This window comes from Dicentrarchus labrax, unplaced genomic scaffold, assembly GCF_905237075.1.
Source record: "Dicentrarchus labrax unplaced genomic scaffold, dlabrax2021, whole genome shotgun sequence".
Taxonomy (NCBI): Eukaryota; Metazoa; Chordata; class Actinopteri; family Moronidae; genus Dicentrarchus; species Dicentrarchus labrax.
Genome location: NW_026136709.1, coordinates 4,523,430 through 4,540,965, shown reverse-complemented (window position 1 = coordinate 4,540,965; position 17,536 = coordinate 4,523,430). Strand labels below are relative to the sequence as shown.

The following is a 17,536-nucleotide window of genomic DNA, read 5'->3' as shown; positions in this document are numbered from 1 at the left end:
CCTCTTTTTAGTCATCTGATGTAGTTAGTTACCGTATTTTGCATCTTGTTGTGTCTCTTTGTGGTTATTTTGTGTCATTTGAGTGACTTTCAAACAACAAATGCCAGAGGCCTGCCTCTACCTCGTAGGCCTGTTCATTCATCATACTAATAAACCAACTATCACCTTCTGACTCTGGTCAGTGGTAGACACCAACCAGGTGGCCAACCAGATTCCAGGGTCCATGCCTCCCCCGGCCACCCCTCTGGCCTTGTCCCTGTGTCCAAAAACATTTCTACATTTCTGCCTGGAAACACTTGGAAAGTAAAACCACATGGTCTAGAGACAAGCCAAATAACTCTTTATTTTGATTTAATAACATTATGTGTAATGATTTTTATGTTACCTTGCTGGTACAATACAAAGACATACCCATTCACCTGAGACAGTTCAATGTCACAGGAATGTGTATTAAAAGCACTGACTTCATGGCAAGGAATTATATATTCAGCCTAGCTCTGCTGGAAGCTCTATTTAAAATGAACATGCGAGACTAATTGAGACAGCAAATAACAACTACAGCTGAATGTCTTCAATGCCAAAGTTCACATTCCTCTGTTGAAGAAGTCTGATCACACTTATCAACTTATTCCATGAGGTAAGCAATAAGTCAGCCACAGGCAGATTACCATCAGCTCACACACCCTGACAGAAGAGGAAGTTAGTTTTACATTCTCAGATAGCTGGCTGCTGTGGTCACTGACCAGTCACTGGTTGCTTAAGACTTTATTAGGGATGTCATGAATCATAGTGCTGCAATATAGCGCAATTTGACTGACGTCTAATGGGGATCATTTCAGTGGTAATTTCAGTGGTCATAGATTCCTTTTATTTCACAACATTAGCATGTGGCTACTTTCTGTAGAGCCTTATTGTACACTGTGAGAGTGTTAGGTTGTTTAGTTGTTAAGTGGCTAAAGTGAGAGGTTTGGGACAGACTGAAACACAAAACTGAAAAATCTTTTCATTGAACAGCGACAAATAAACAGTATATTTGGTCATCTTTCCTCATTTCTGTGTGTTTGTTTCCAGCCGCAGTGGTTCCAAACCTTTTAGCCTGATGTAGCACCCCGTCAGAGGAGTACAGGTACCCACTCAGTGACACCACCCATCGGGTTCCAAATATGCTCATTTAAACGGATCAGATCATAGACTGGATGATACTTAATATAGATGAATATTTATCTCATACCAGACCTTGTAATCCTAGATTTGTCATTGTTTATGCTTGGTCTTTATTTTATTTTTTGCTAATTTGCATTCACACACTTGGAGTAGCAAAGCATTTCAAGGTTTATCCACTAGTTTTAGCTGTGTTTTTTTATTTTACATATTTGCTTGTGTACTAACAAGTTATCAGTCACTAGTGGGTTGCAGGGGGTACCCTCCACAGTCATAGCTGGTATTTTATTGGTTATTGCCACAGTAAACAAACTAAAGACCGGCATCACACCAATCTGTAATCCTATTCTGTGAGTTTATTAAATATATCCACAGAAATATGTGGACGTTCCGATCATTGAACCCAGGTTCAACAGAATTTGCAAACACTGTTTCATGTTCATCCAACAGAAAGCAAATAGGATTGGACCCAGACTTGGCTGAATGACGGCGGCTGAGGAGGAGAGGTGGGTGGGAAGGAACAGGCGGCGCTCACACAATGAAGCCGTGAGGAAATGAGCAGAGAGGAAAGGGAGAAAGAATGGCCATTGGCAAGTTTGCAGCGGCTGGTGCGCAGGTTGAGTCAAGTTCACTGGGACATGATGACTGGTGTTTCTGGCTCAGGATCAGCTGGCCTGTGCAACTTTGACACAGGGCTACACTAGGACTCCACAAGCACGAACGCAGACAGGATGAAGAAAGAGATTGATTTCCTAATCAACAGAAAAGCATGTAGGCTATGATTTAGTGCGTGCATGTACATATTGACATTAGCGTAGTTATGGTATAAATGAACACCGTCTACTGTACTTCGGTCCCTCTTGTTAGCTCACACTGCCACTCCACAGGATTTACTGAAGCCAGAGGGCAAACAAGGCAGCAGTGTGAGAATGAATGGAGCCACAGAGGCCTTATCTAGATGCTGGGATGCCGAGGCAGGGGTTACACCTTTACATTGGGGGTCACAGGCCAATCTACCACGCCAATATGCTTAGAGAAACACTCCCAATTCAACCAGGTTACAGCCTGAGGAAGAATGTGACCCTTTTAATTCACACTGAACATGCTGATCATGAGGAAAATGTAAAAAATGTAGGACAATCCAAAACACTGTGTGCTACGGGTCAATAAGGCTGTGTGTGACACACCATGACATTCAGCTGTAGTTAAAAGGAGTTTGCTAGTAACACCTATGAAATCCACATCGACCGAGTCCAGAGTCACAAGACTGACCCCATGTATGTCCCTCTGCAGCTCACACTCACACAGCTCTGCCCTCACACACACATTCACAGCTAGTGCTAATGCAGGTACTCCTGTTGCTGGCAGGTCGCGCCCTGCCCAAGAGTGTGACGGGTGACATAATTAGGTGGAGCATAGTCTCTCTAGTAAAATACTACTGTATATGACAGGATAAACAGTGTGTAATAACCCCAGTGTGTTATCAATAGAAAGTAGTAATGACTTACTGCAGCAGTCATCAGTCACATCATAATACGTGTCTATTTTTATGATATTTAGAGTATTGAGGTTTATCTGAATATAAATCTCAGTAAATACCAACAGTAGAAGTTAACTGAACCGATATAACAGCCCAACATTGGTATCGGATGATATTCCAGTGTTGACTGTCATCAGCATATCGGCAAATAAGACGGCATTCACCGATATCAGTGGTCGATGTTTGCACTGGATAAATGTTTTGTTGGTTGTCTCCAACCTCGATGTTGGAGAAATAATCAGCTCCATTTTCCAGTCTCACAACGTGGATGAGAAGAGAAATCGATTGAGGTAGATGTGCTTATCTTTGTAGATTTATTTGTTTCCCTGGCACAAAAGCAGACAAACTGTTACTTTAAACATCATATTGGCTTAGAATTACCCAAATGGTCCACCCATAGCAATGACCTTCAAAGTTTGTTCTCGACCTTGCAAACAGAAGGTTTGACGAAGGTCACAACTACTGCACACATGCTGCTGCACCTGAAGACAAGTCTGGGCCGCGCTCAAGAGCACTTCAGCTGCTGAAACCAAGTTCTGTTGCCAGCTGTTCTGTGTTCAAGCGTTGGGATGATCAGCAGCGAAAGAATGGGCAACATGTCGATGAATCATTGAAGTCTTTCATTCACTGGTTCCCACGTTGCAAATGGAGGCCTGGCTGCTTAATGTGGGGTTCTGGATGGTTGGTTAGTCATAACAAGCAATTTAAAGATGCCGCCCTGGGCTTTGGGAAATTGCGCTTTATAAACTTCTAAGAGACCTTTTTCACAGCAGCCATTCTGACATGAAATAGTAGAGTAATCACAGTGAGCCAACATGCACAATGGCAGCACCCTGACTCTGTTTGACCTGAAGGAAACCTTAATTAGTACCACTGGTAACATGTGTTTGCCCTACTATATCATGTCAAAATGGCTGCTGTGAAAAAGGTCTCTTGATAAATATATAATAGGAATCAGCACTACTTGCAGCCCTGCTTTACTCCCCCTCTGCAAACTGTTTTGTAGCAGAGATCCGACATATGTTTCAGCCCGTTCCTCTGTGGATGCTGAGCATCTCTGGACCCATTTGTTTCTCAGTCACAAACCTGACCTATTACAGCTCACTGCCAGCTGAGCTCTGCTGCCAAACTGTGGGGTAAATAAAGCCTGTGTGGAGTACAGCTCAGTAGTCCTCGCCACCATTCTTTCACAGCAGCTCCACAGCTCCCAACCGCAATCTCCAAAATAAGCTGCATTGCTCCAGATTGAAACTAGAACAGCCTCTCTTTGTGTGTCTCTCTTTCCCGCATTCAGGCCTCCTCTCTCGGGCTCCTGCGTCTGTCACTTTCACTAACGCAGGTTAAGTTTAGTGTTTGATCGAGGACTTTGTTTTAGGGTCCCCAAATACGAACATTTAACCCACATGCAGTATTGCTCCAGGTTTGTTGCCTTAGTGGCAACACTGACACAACCAGGCCTCTGTAACACAATACATCCCCACCACAGAGGAAGAATGCAGCGCTCAGAGAGAAACTGTAGCCTAAACACAAACTCTTGTGTGTGAGGACAACATTAATGCAAGGGGAATAGCATCAGAAGGTCACAAGGTCAAATTTCAATCCTGTCCTCATTCTTGCCTCTACTCCACAACTACTGCCCACACTGCTGCACCTGAAGTCTACTCCAAAGACCACTTCTGCTGCAATCCTGACTCCACCTTACAGCCAGCAGCCTCATGGGAGTCAGCTTCATCAGTACAGGAGGGATGCTGAGGAGACTGATGCTGCTCAGCCACACCTCACTGGACCTCAGGTCTGCCCCACAATAAACCCACAGGGTTGACACACCAAGGTGTCAGTGGCCTGTCTGCCAGCTCCCCCCTCCTCCCCACCACACCAGGGCCGCAGCATCCATCCCGCCCAGCAGAAGCAGCAGCGGAGGACTCACCCAGTGTTTTGACCGCGATCTGCCGCGTCAGAGGCGGAGGCAGGTTGATGCAGACCAGATCCACATCCTGATGCAGCAGCACGTCGTCGATCCGGTTGGTGTAAAACGGTACGTTCATCTCCTTGGCCAGCTCCTCCGCCTCCTCCTGCGTCCGGCCCCACAGCGCTTTGACGGCGAAGCCCTCATTCTTCAGCAGCGGGATGATCACCCTGGCGGTCAGGCTGGTGCCGAACACGCCGACCCCTGGAAGCATGGCTCGGGTTTGTTTGTCTGATCTGCGGTTCTCTCTGTTTTCAGTTTCTTTTTACAGCTCTGGATGAAGCCAGACCGGCTGCTGCTGCTGCAGCGGCGGCTGAACGGGAGGGAAGCGGCGGCTGGGACCGTCAGGTTGGCCATCCACCTGCAGCCAAACACCCGCTGCGCTGCATTTTCCCGTCGCTCCGGCTCTGCGATCGGGCATGAAATGTCGTTTTTCTCCCCGGTAAATAATGTAAATAATCCAAAAACAGACGATAGACCGAGCCCGGCGTCCTCGGCGTTATAAAGGGCAATTTAAATGCACCATTCCGGTCTGTACCTCGTCCCCGTCTGACAGCGATCAGCACTGACTGCGCCAAGCAGTGAAGGGCATGACACCTCCTCCTTACGTTGGTTATTCCTCCTCCAGCAGGACCCTCCCTTCACATCCACCGACACGGAATAAACGAGAGCCGGGAAGGAGCTTCATCTGACGGCGTGCTGACAGAAACACCACCGTCGCCTTCTGTTCCGCTCCCCGGAGGATCTGCAGCGGCAGCGGCTGCGCTACACTGCTGAGGGCAGCTACTGATGTTCAGCTCCGAGACCGCTGTAAAGCTACAGACACTGACCGGAAGCACGACCGGTACAGAATTTTCAAAATAAACGCATCAGAATAAATGTATGGAATATCAAAAATAAAATAGTTCAAGATAAATTCTCACAAAACTCAGAAATGTTAAAAAAAATACAGTGATATGCTGTTTTAATTTATTTCATATTACCCTCAAAGCACAAGTAGATATAAAGAAATCTGGATTTGCATGACCAAACTTTATATGGACGCAAGGATACACAAAGGGAACGTTTTTTGTATTAGTTATCATAATGGTCTCTGTAATGTATTATTAATTATTATTACTTATTTTTTATTATTATTATTATTATTATTATTATTATTATTATTATTATTATGTTGTCCTATTAGTTGCAGTGGTAGTATTACTTGTTGTTACACTTTTATTTTAGTGGCAACCTTGGACCATTTCGGGTCTGTCCCTGTCTCTCTTTGTGTCGCTTGACGTAGCTCTCCTCCCCAGTTGACTTTAACCCTTCGGCTGCTGGACAGAACCAGGCAGCCTGCACTGAGCTGAAGCTGCTACTGTCCTCTACGGAGGAGTTATTCTAAAAAACCAAATCCAAGCTCAGGTCTGTCAACAGACATTATTCAGATTTCATTAGAACATTCCTATGATGTGCCAGGTGAGGTTACAGTGCACTTATTGTACTTCAATTTCATCTTTATGTCATCATGAATTCGCTGCAAATGAGGGAGCATATTTTGGTGAAGCATTGTCTTTGTATTCTTCTGAATTGTCTTTGAGACACAGTGACACTAGAGCCATTCTAAGGTGTTATATTCTTTCAGATGTTCTGCACACGTTGAATGAAAACACTATTTACCATACATCACCATACTGGTAGCTCTACGTCCTCTGTTCCTCCTGGTTGTTGAATGTTGCCTCTATGACCAACATCTCTGATTTCACATCAGCTTTCAAACACGTGCAGCTCTACTGACCAGCTTTACTCACTCAGCTGCACAGGGAACTGCAGCCCTAACCCTACAGTGGAGTACAGTGCACCCTTTACGCTCCACAGGGCCGTGTAACACCGCCTGACAGGATGCAACAAGACAGAGACTGTCAGCGGGAAAGACATCATTCTTCAAGGTTTAAGATATGATAGAGCTGAGCTCCTTTGCATTCTGCAGCAGGGATCAGAAGCCTTTGAAGTGGATAGAGGATTTGAATATCATCATGGCGGAGTCCACTGTGCACTCCACACACCATCTTCCTCTGGGGTTCATAGAGAGGACCCCTCACACACTGGGGCCTCACTGGGGAACGTGCCACAGCAGTTCATTTTATTGATTTTTATTATTTACTGAAATGATTGTACAGAATCATCTTTTAAATCCATGAATATGTCCAATGATAAATGTATTTACAACCAAAGTGTTGCCTTTTCTCTCATGTATGTTCAAGTTCAGTGACAGGAAACTTTTCTATAATTAAACAGCTGACACAGTTTGACTTTGCACACATTTATTAACACTTTTGACGCACAAAGAAGTGCAAACCTTTTTTTTGTATTGTCAACACTATTTTCTCTTAACTTTAAGCTGCATTTATATAATTCATTTTCTTTATTACTGAGCTTCTGCTGCTGGCTATGTGCGGCCTTCAGCATGTAAAAGATGTGACTGGTGCAATGGGTGGTGTTAAATCATCAACTCAATGTAAATATGTAGGTTTTGTTCATTTCAAATTAATTTGAAAAAAAAAAAAAAAGTGAACTGAACTTTTTCAGACCACTGCAGAACTTACAAACAAATATTCATTCTGACCTGAAATGACGATTTCACTGAATGTATGCTGAGTGTTCACTCATTAATTCAACTCATTAAATTAAGTTTCTAAAGAAACGGGTGCTTCTCTTTTTGCATAAAGTTATTTAAGAACACAGTTAATATTAGATTACTTCCAACAATACCCCTCTTTTTGTCATTTGAAGAAAACATACAGTACCCGATGAAGCTGTGTGTGTAGAATAGATGTCAGGGGAGAACTCCACCGATATTACAGATCAAATGTGTTTCCAGGTGTGCATATGTGAAATTCTTTTTTTTAATAAAGCCTTTTGACTCTCCAGAGACAGCTGTGTGAAGTCTGACAAATGTCCTCAAGTGATGTCACTTGAGTCAGTGACAGTTGGGACTGAAGTCTAAAAGTTTGGTAATGAATGGAATCGGTGGGTGTGGAGAAAGAAGTGATGTCCCAGACCTCTGTGCACTCCTCTCCTCTGCTGGAGGCCACATCAGCTGATACTAGCATAACACACCCAAACGGTTTTAAGCCATGGTTGTTTCTCCTCGTAAGGATAAAAAAAACACTGCAAGCCATGACAAAGGTCGAAGCCACTGAATTCAGTGTCAGCCTCCTTACACATAGAATTTAATAGAGTTGCTTGGAGCGGAGCAACCATAGCTAGAAAGGCTGCACTTTGAAAAGAGAGTACAGTATATAACTAGACGGCAGATTTGACTAGAAACCGTTGTTGAATGAACTTTAATCCATGTTTACTTGCTAGCAGTTTTCCTCCTCATTGCTATTGTTAGCATGTTGCTACCACAACTGAAGTGCATTTCACATGAAACCAAACTCTGTAGCAGTAGTGGTCAAACCTCCAAATTATATTATTATATCTGAAGTCTTAGTTTTGTTTCTTGAACTCAATTTCTGAAGTTCAGAGAACTTAAAGGACCAGTGTGTAGGATTTAGTGACAACTGCCGTCTAGTGTAGTTGTAGATCGCAACTGTCTACGGTTGCTGTGAAACACACACAGCCTTATCTAGAACCAGTGTTTGGTTTGTCCCTTCTGAGCTACTGTAGAAACATGGTGGTTCAACATGGCAGACTCCATGGAAGGCGATTCCTAAATTCATGTGATTACAAACTAATGAAACCATACCTATGAATATTAGATCCTCCCAACACTTTAGTGTTTCTAACAATAACTCATGAGCCAACTGTGAAGGAATTATTCAAGTTAAGTTGTGTTAACTCATATCTCAACCCGGTATCATGCCAAAGCGTGTAATACACGGCGGCCCGCTGTGGCAGTATCACATTTTCAACCCGTGCTCATACCACGGGCGATTTAGTAATAATAAATATGCAACAACCTGATACACTTTAAAATAAAGCTTGCTGAGGTTGCAGTTAATTTAGCTTTAGGAAAAGAAGTTACATAAAGTATCTTATGTTAGTTAAATAGATTATCTAAGTTAACTTATGTTTGCACTTAAAGTAAGTCAACATTGACTTTTGGTTTCACACAGGTCCCTGGCTGACAGTCCTGTGTACACACACTTTGTTGCTCTTCATGCTGCACAGTCATACATGTACATGTCACATCTAGGCGAGGCAAAACCTGACACAGTACAATTTTATTTCTGTAAATAAAACCCAGCCTGCATCCGTCTGTCCACCTGCTCAGCTGAGAAAACACAAAACCTCCAAATGACGGCCTTTCACCTGGCAGGACCTCTGCTGATCTACAGCTGATGTCTGCTGTCAGTGGACAGAAAAAGCTGAACATCATAGTTTGAATCAATATGGGCACGAGCATCAAATATTACACCGAATTACAGACAACACTGTTATTTTTGTCCACAGTGGTAGTGCTGCTGCTGAGAATCAATGAGAACATTTCTTTGTGCCTTTCAGTCTCTCTCTCTCTCTCTCTCTCTCTCTCTCTCTCTCTCTCTCACTCTCGCACACGCACACGCACACGCACACAGTACAGTTTCAACACGCGCTGTCAATATCCAGCCTCTCCTATTGATTTGGTCAACAATGCACAGAGCTAACAGAATAGAGGCACAGTACTTTGGACTGACAGATTGTGCAGAGAAAGTGGTGAAAGGCAACCGCTGGCTGCAAGAGGTCAAAGGTCAGTCAAGGCTAAAGCTCAAGGGTGTGCTTGTCGGAGAGTTTTTGGCAGAATGTGCAGCAGAGAAGAAGCCTTTTTGAACACTGGAATATTTGGTAACAGGATTCGTTGGTGCAATCAGCAACATGACTTCCTCCTTCAGTTATAGCAGTGCAACTTATGATCAGCCCAGGAGCAATTATTAGCTTTTAAAAGAAGTCAATACTTTTGTAGAGTTCAGTAATGATGATGATAATGTGTGCAGGCCAACAGGAGTGAACTCTAAATTGTAAACATGACGCAGTCTCTGCTTTGCTCTCCCTTTTTGCTCTATCATGGTCACGCTCTAATTCAATCAGATGTTGGTATGGTTTGTTTGTGTGAGACAGAGCATGTGACCAGTCGAGGTCAGGCCTGTTGGTGCTGGATAGCTGATTGTCCAGTTAGATAGAAGGGGAGGTGCAGATGGAGCAGGAGGCGGCTGACACCTCCCACAGCAGAGGGGGCTGAATGGCTCCCTGACAGCCTGCTGCACAGAGAGGGAACGACCACGTACAGGTCAGTAAACGCATCACCGCGCTGACGTGAATTTAGAACTATATCTCCGGGTCATCTGATACTAAAATGTGCCCATGCTTTATTTGGCTCAGAGATAAAGCGAGTGAGTGCCATCAAGCTGCAGCATGAAGCCACCTTCAAGGCAAGGTTGCCCTCTAGTGGACAGATGTTCCAACAACAAGACTATGACTCTGCAAACTATAATGAACATCTAGTGCAGTGTTCTAAAACATTTTTTGCTTGTGACCCCTTAATATGAAACTATATCTCCTCCCATCAGAGGTTGTATGTGAATGCGAGCAGTTCAACTGAACAGGAAGTTTCCCTTCTCAGATTGTTTCATATAAATGATTTTAGAGGCATAAAAGGGTAAAACTACAGGTTTTCACAAGAAAGAAGCAAAGCATTGAAAAAGACCAGTTAAATTAACATAATTTTGTGGAGTAGAATTAAGGTTTTTATTAATCATCTCGTGAACCCTTGCAGGGGTCCTGATGCCCAGGTGGGGAACCTCTACTGTACGCCTACAGCTGGGAAAAAAAGCAGTCACAGACAGTCTAAAGTGTTCTATCTCAAATGTTTGTTTTAGGTCTGTTAGTTTGCATATTTGTTTAAAGACAAATTTATTTAAGAATATCCAGCATCTAAGCATGATATCAGCTAAAATACTCGAACGTATTAAACTTTGATGAGGGCCTCAACATCAAACATCAACGTGAAAATGTGAGAACCACCTCTCAGGGGTCCTTTTATGCACTGAAACTATGCACGCATAAACACATCATGTACAATACAGGAATAACTAGCATAGAAACAAGTGCCAGATGAGCTGATTTAGAGTAGAGAGTATTCCAACTAGTAAAGAAAAATGTCAACATGGTAAATGTTACTCATTTTCAAGAAATCTACAGTCAGAAAACATTCTGACGTTTCATTGAAACTGTGTCTTACCATCTCTGCAATGTGATATCAGCCCTAACAGTGACCTCAGTAACACCACTAGCCTGGTATGTCTTTCTTTTGGCTAGAGATGTATCTTTATCAGCACATTTTCAAGAGAAATTATAACTCACCTTTAAGAGAACATGAATGGGGCACCTGGTAACTCACCTGGTGGAGCTGAAGGCCCTGCTGCTGCGGCTATGGGTTCAAGTCCAACCTGTAGCCCTTTGCTGTGGGTCATCCACTCTGTCCCCCCTTTCCTGTCAATCTTGAACAGTCGTAACTAATTAAAAAAGGCAAAAAGCCCCCAAAAAACTTATTTACAAAATTATATAAAAAGAAAGAAAAGTTGAATGCTTGTTCTGTTTGGAGCGTGGTATAGTGGTGCACTTCAGCCTCTTGTGATCGAGAGTATTACAACAACAAATACTTAATAAAAAACAAAAAACACCCCGTTCTCACAGATGAAAAAGTAAAGTGAAGTAAAAACTTTGAAAAAAATTCACTTGTTTTCACAAATGGAAAGAAAAAGTGATATGAAAAATGGTGAAACTTCCTAAAATAAGTGGATGCAGACAGGTTTAGGTTTATTTCAGCACTTTTAATAATTACTCAGAGAGGCACAAATACAATTTACAGGGCTACTTTCCTCTATATGTGCGCCCACAAGTGACTTCCTGTTCCAGCCTGTGAGGCCTGCCAACTGAGCCGGACAACAGCAGAAACACAAACATTATGCACAGGGACACACACTCCCACACACATTCTGCTGGTCCTCTCACACAGCTTCTTTTTCTCCTTTCATAGATCTGTATGTAACATCAGTTCTGAAAGAGAGCTGTGATTGGACACGTTTTTATTCCTTCAGCCGAGCCTCAGTGACACCTTGAGGTAGATAACATTCTCCAGTCACCTCGAACATTAGAGCTGTGAAACACACACTGCTGACAATCCTATTTACCTCCAGGAACTTTTTCTTCTTTTTATTTAACATCTTCTGTTCAAGGTTTCATGTATTTTATAGTTTTCTTTCTGCACAGCTACTATTCAGCTCAGTAACCAAATTAAAAACAAAGAAATTTCTTTAATAATTTATCTTTACAACTTTCAAACTTAAAACTAGACAATTTTAAGTTTATTTATACAGAATTATGTTTTATCTTTGGTTGCTAAAACATAAAACCGAACAAGGAAACTGAAATATGAACTTCATATAGTTACAGAGTTAATTAAACCATTCTTTTTTACCTCGGTTGCTTCACTCAAGTTTCTTAATATTTTCAGTCCGGGGTGCCCCTGTATCCGGAGGGGTTTTCAGTCCTGTGTGCATGCTGTGTTTCTGGTGGGTGGAACAAAACACAAAAACAGTGCTGCCGTCTTCACACATACAACATCTCTCTGCCTCCTCCCATAAAAATCACACCGAAAATGAACACTTAAAGTAACAGAAAGCTCAATTATAATATAACAAACACTATGGAGACCATTACTATATAGTTACACAGGCATACATCGACAACTGAACAAAACACAACAAAACATGGATGTTGCATAACTGACAATCAGAAGTTCTCATTCCCCAGCAAAGAACCGCAGGAGAATACGACTTTCTGCTTTACAAAATACTGCACAGCTAATTAGAAAAAGAAACTGTGGAGGTACACATGAGAAAGGGCTCAATCAGATTTCCTTCTTTCTTCTGACACAATACATTGTACAGCATGTTTTTGAAATGCCCTGGAAATTGCACAATTAGTTGCATTTGCTCAGTTATTCATATGCAGAGTTTGACAAGAATTCTAGCAGGGATCAGGAGCTGTATCATAAAAAAAATGATTAAGATTGTTGATGTAAAAAGCAGTAGCTGCTGATGTATTAATAATACTTCCACAGTTTCTTTTGTAGTCATTTTGGCACTTTTTCTCCTACACATCCTCATAACAAGTCATCTACTCAGTCTGGGACTCAAAGCCTAAAGATCTTACGTTTGGTAAAATATTATAAAAACAACATTGAAACATGAGTATTCAATAGTATGGAATTATTTGCTTCGTGCATCCTTTTTCGCGAGCTCATGAGCTCATTTATCGGTATCTCAGTCCTCAGTCAGAAGGATGTAGTGGCGTATTGACCAGTAGAAAGAGCCACTGTAGGCGACAGAACTGGGCGACAGTACGCAGTGAATTAAGTGCTGAAAGATCGGTAGTGCAAAGTCAACAGTGCTGTAACTTCATCGATATGGGAAGAATTACACTAATTCAGGTATCAATTTGTGCATTCACGTTTTTAAAAGTATACTTTGTTAAATGCAAATTAAAGATTTAATGTGCCAATATAATATTTCATGAACCTACTGCATGCTGTTAAACAGCCCTTGGATTAAAAAAAGTCTATAGTTATTCCCAACTGAGCACTACTTCAGACACCATAAATATGTATACATGTGCATTAAATATGTCCTTTTATAAAGCTTACAAAGGGTCCTAGAATATGAACTATGGCTATTTTCCCTATTAAAACAACAGCGTTCTTTGACGGTGGGAAATGTTGACCTATCATCACGTATCAGTACCCCACTACTCCCACCCACCTAAAGGAAGGTGTTCCAACGTCTGGTGTGCGTTCAACATCCTCCTGGCCACACACAGCTCTACTACCTAACCAGGATGTTTTAGCAGCTTCTAAACACACTGTTTGCCCTGTATGTAAGTGTTGTAGTTCACACTGACACCACTTTCTTAAAAGTTATTTTAAATGAAAAGTATGAATGGTGATGCAGGCCGTACATATCACCAAACTGAAAACTTAGTATGTGTTGTTATGAGTGACCTTTCTACACTGAGCTCAAAGCCGTTCTGTAACTCGTCCTCTCTGTGCATGTTTTTCTCAGGTCCAGCGACCGTCTCTGAGCCTCCCAGAGTCGAGCACACCAGACAACACGAAAGACTACGAGGTTCATATCAACAGCACACAATCACTTCTTCGCTTATCTTTACATAGCGAGTGCAAGTAACTTGACGACATCAACACGATAGGGAAAGATTATGAAAATGTAACAGAACATAACAACGTTTCCAGAGTTAAATGAACAATATAAAGTGTCTCTATGCTCTATCTTCCATGTGCAGGGGTACTGTGGCCCAGCGTGGACACACACTGTGCTCGTACTCTCAGCCAGTCAAATGATTCCACGCTAACTTGTTTCCGTCGTCACAAGGTCCTTCAGACATCTGTCAATCACAAGTGGTCCCGCCTTCCAACAACCCCCGCCCCCTTCATAAAAACCAAATTAGGCTTCTTCCCCAGAAAATGCCCGGTGACTGGTATCCACGGCAACAGCCCATGTGTGCATGGTGGGGCGTAAGTTTTTTTTCTTTAAGAGTAGATGGTGATGACTTCTCGGCCACCGCCTCGCACCAGGAGGACCCGGTTCAGACCCTCAAGAAGAACCTCCAGAAACTCCATGTCTGGGGAGACAGCAGTCAAGGTACAGAACATACAGAGCGGTACAGTACCACATTACTCCACTCCACCATCTCTACTGTAGCAGAACGCTTGTCCAACACAGTCAGTATTTACTACAGTATACATTAGAATGAATTGCAATGGTGGTAAAACTTGCAATAATCTTTTTTTTGGCCACTTAGGGGTAGCAGAACCCAGTTGAGAACACAGCACTGACCTACAAGGTAAGATGGTAAAACATCCAGCAGTTAATTGAGTCCAGCCCCTTTCGCTCTGTGCTCCAATAACAGTTGAGCAAGCCTCTGTCAGAACCTCAGTCTACTTTCTCCTTTCCTGTACTTAGATATGCTATGAGTTAGACTCCTCTTCAATTTTGAAGATGATTAAAGGATCATGGTGTAGGATTCAGTGGCGACAAAGTTTCAGACTGCAACTGAACACCGCTGGCGTCTGTCAACAACCTAGGAAAGAGAACGGGCTGTGAAATATGTAGGAGATCCTCCTAAATGTTACACACTGGATCTTTAAAAGATAACAGCGATATACACCGATCAGACATGACATTCTGACCACCTGGGCACCCTGGTGGTCAGAATGTTCTGCAGCCCCATACCAACAGACTGTGATGCACTGTGTGTTCTGACACCTTTCTATCAGAATCAGCATTAACTTTTTCAGCATGTTAAGCTACAGTAGCTCGTCTGTTGGATCAGACCACACAGGCCAGCATTCGGTTGCGGTTGTCTTTTCAACGTAGACGAGTCTAGCACATAGCAAAATTAAGTACAGGAAGGAGAAAGTTGACCGAGGTTCTGATTGAGACTTGTTATTGGAGCACAGAGCACAAAAGGGAGGGACTTAGGAAGGATCAGTTGGAATTGTGTTTGTGTCAACTGGAAAATATTAGTATTCACTCTCTTTTTGCTATTTTTGGTTGCCACCAACTCCTGAGGGAAATATCCGAGTCACTCACCTCTTTCACAATGTTTCCACACTGTGATAGATTGTTATAATAAAAATATTGATTATAGCTGCTTTAAGGATACAGTTTTCGTCTCCTCCTCTGTTCTTAGGTGGTCCAGGCATGTTGAGCAGAACCAGGTGAGCTCCCTGCGACTTGTTGACCACCACCTCGTTCAGCTTGACAGCTGTGTGCATCCGACGAACATTTGACTGGTTCCTAGTTTGACAAGGAGCTCATAGTGAGAAATGGCAGCACTGAAAAAAAACATTTAGAATTAGACTAAAGTAAACTAAAGCCTACATTTCCTTAGAGATAATACAGGGAACTTAGCTTGTTGCTGGGACTTATTCAGTACTGTAACTGTAATGTAGCCTACATAACTTTATAAAATGTAAAACTATACTTGTACTGTGCAATAAAGACTCTTTATACTGGGGATCTGTAGAGATTTTGAGTCAAGACTACAATAGGCCTTTTTCACAGCAAAAATGTTGACTTGTCATAGCAAGAAAATCACAGGTGTTACTATTAACATTGACAATGGCTCTTTTCTATTCTAGTGTCCCAGTAAGTTGGGACAGTGTGACAGTGAGCCAACGCATACAAATACCAGGACCCTGAAACTGAAGCAGCTAAATGGAATTCAATTTTCAGTTTATTTACACTTTTGTCCTCTGTGAAAAAGGCCTATTTTATCAAGCACTCCTGGGTAAAAAAATAGCTGCACAGTGGAAAATCCTTTGCTCATGCTCTCCTCTTTAAATGAATAAAACCTTCATTTACAGTATAGCCAGAAAACTCACTGAGAACAAGCTCTCCTTTTCAGGAGTCTCTTGTTTACGTGGTTATACAACGGAAAAACAGGCCGTTTTTCTGACTTGCCTGTGAATCAAAACATCACTACTACACTGTGTACTTAAAACACCATGAATGGTATAACACATAATCATTGTAATAACAACATTTTATCCAGGAGAAAAGTTGCATTTAGTAAAAGCATTCTGCATGTTAGCGTCAGACACAAATGAGAAAACAAGGCGCAGTTAAAGGGACAGAAGCGTGTTGAATTTCAAATAAAGAGACAGTGTTTTAAGACAAAGGGGACATGCATTATTGTTTAGTTTGTCCAAGCCAATTCAAACTAACTAATTAATAGTTTTAAAAATAGCATATTACATGTGCTCTCTCTTTAAATGTTGCCTCTTTATCATCACCTTCACAATGTGAGATCACAAAGCAATAAAGCAACGGGACAATTTCACAAAATTCTGCTTTCCATTCTACTGAATACGAAAAACATTTATATTACAATGGCAAGACCAAAATTAACATTTATTTTGCATTAGCTAATCACAAACAGGGAAATGGAAAGCACAAATTTGCTCCTGCATACAAAGAATGTCATAAATAATACATGCAAATTTAATCAATGGAGGCTTTTCCAACATACTGCTTGATGGTGGAGCAGGATATCCATGCACATTAGCACACACAAACAAGGACAAAGACATGTGCGCACACACACACACACACACACACACACACACACACACAGAGGTACGAGCACATGAGCTTGATGACAATGAAACAAAGCTACGGTCAACACAGCAGCGGTACACACATACGGCCTAGGGCAAAGAGAATGCGACTTACAGGCTCTCCCACTCTCTAGAAGGAGGAAAAATGGGACAGAACAACAGAAACAGGCTTAGATGCTTCCTATGTCAGCTCTCCAGCTCTCTCCACCACACTGCATGCTTCCAACTGTCCCAAACGGCTCGTCGTGGCACCCGAAGGTGACCTACGTACAACCCCAGAAAGTGACACAGGGCCGTTTGATGTGTACGGTGAGGCTTTGTGGAAAAGCAGCCTCCATTTCTTCTTGTCCTGTGAGACTTTCATAACTCATTTAAACAAACTTTATAAGCCAATAGAAGTGGACTTGGACGCACCTGATGAAGTCCACACACTGATAGTAAGGACAGTATGGGATGAGAAGGTGTTAGTCTAAGTGGTCTGCGTGGTCTGGCCATGCACTAAGACTGAAATGGCCTGAAGTGTACACACATGCGCACACGCACCAAATGCAGCCTGAATGCACACACCATGCAGACGATGTCATCCCATTTCAACCTGTCAGCCTCGTCACTACACAAGTACTACGTCTACACATGCTGTCCCCCCTGCACTGAGGCTTTGGCACCATCCTGAAATATTGTCACTGCTGTATATGCTGTGCTTTAC

At 42.4% G+C, this 17,536-nt stretch overlaps 2 protein-coding genes and 1 long non-coding RNA gene across 9 annotated transcripts in view; 1 reads left to right on the top strand and 2 right to left on the bottom strand.

Annotated features, from left to right (window-relative positions):
• Window positions 1-5,302, bottom strand: part of gfod1 (glucose-fructose oxidoreductase domain containing 1) — a 38,268-nt gene extending 32,966 nt beyond the window's left edge. Inside the window, exon 1 of the mRNA XM_051410624.1 lies at window positions 4,629-5,302. Within this exon, the coding sequence (XP_051266584.1) occupies window positions 4,629-4,881 (253 nt within the window). The 5' untranslated portion in view covers window positions 4,882-5,302. The remainder of the gene's footprint in view (window positions 1-4,628) is intronic.
• LOC127369358 (uncharacterized) lies at window positions 4,971-7,353 on the top strand. The gene is made up of 2 exons (XR_007886061.1): window positions 4,971-5,109; window positions 5,296-7,353. It is a non-coding gene; the product is annotated as an uncharacterized LOC127369358 (long non-coding RNA).
• Window positions 7,354-11,443: 4,090 nt separating this feature from the next.
• The window catches only part of slc12a7b (solute carrier family 12 member 7b), a 61,859-nt gene continuing 55,766 nt past the window's right edge, over window positions 11,444-17,536 (bottom strand). For 5 of the 7 annotated variants that reach the window (XM_051410550.1, XM_051410552.1, XM_051410555.1 and 2 more), the window contains 3 exons: window positions 16,946-16,960; window positions 15,375-15,508; window positions 11,444-14,330 (listed from right to left, as the gene is read on the bottom strand). In XM_051410550.1, coding sequence (XP_051266510.1) covers window positions 14,239-14,330; window positions 15,375-15,508; window positions 16,946-16,960 — 241 coding nt within the window. In that variant the 3' untranslated portion in view covers window positions 11,444-14,238. The remainder of the gene's footprint in view (window positions 14,331-15,374; window positions 15,509-16,945; window positions 16,961-17,536) is intronic. The other 2 variants (XM_051410551.1, XM_051410554.1) reach the window with 1 other exon arrangement.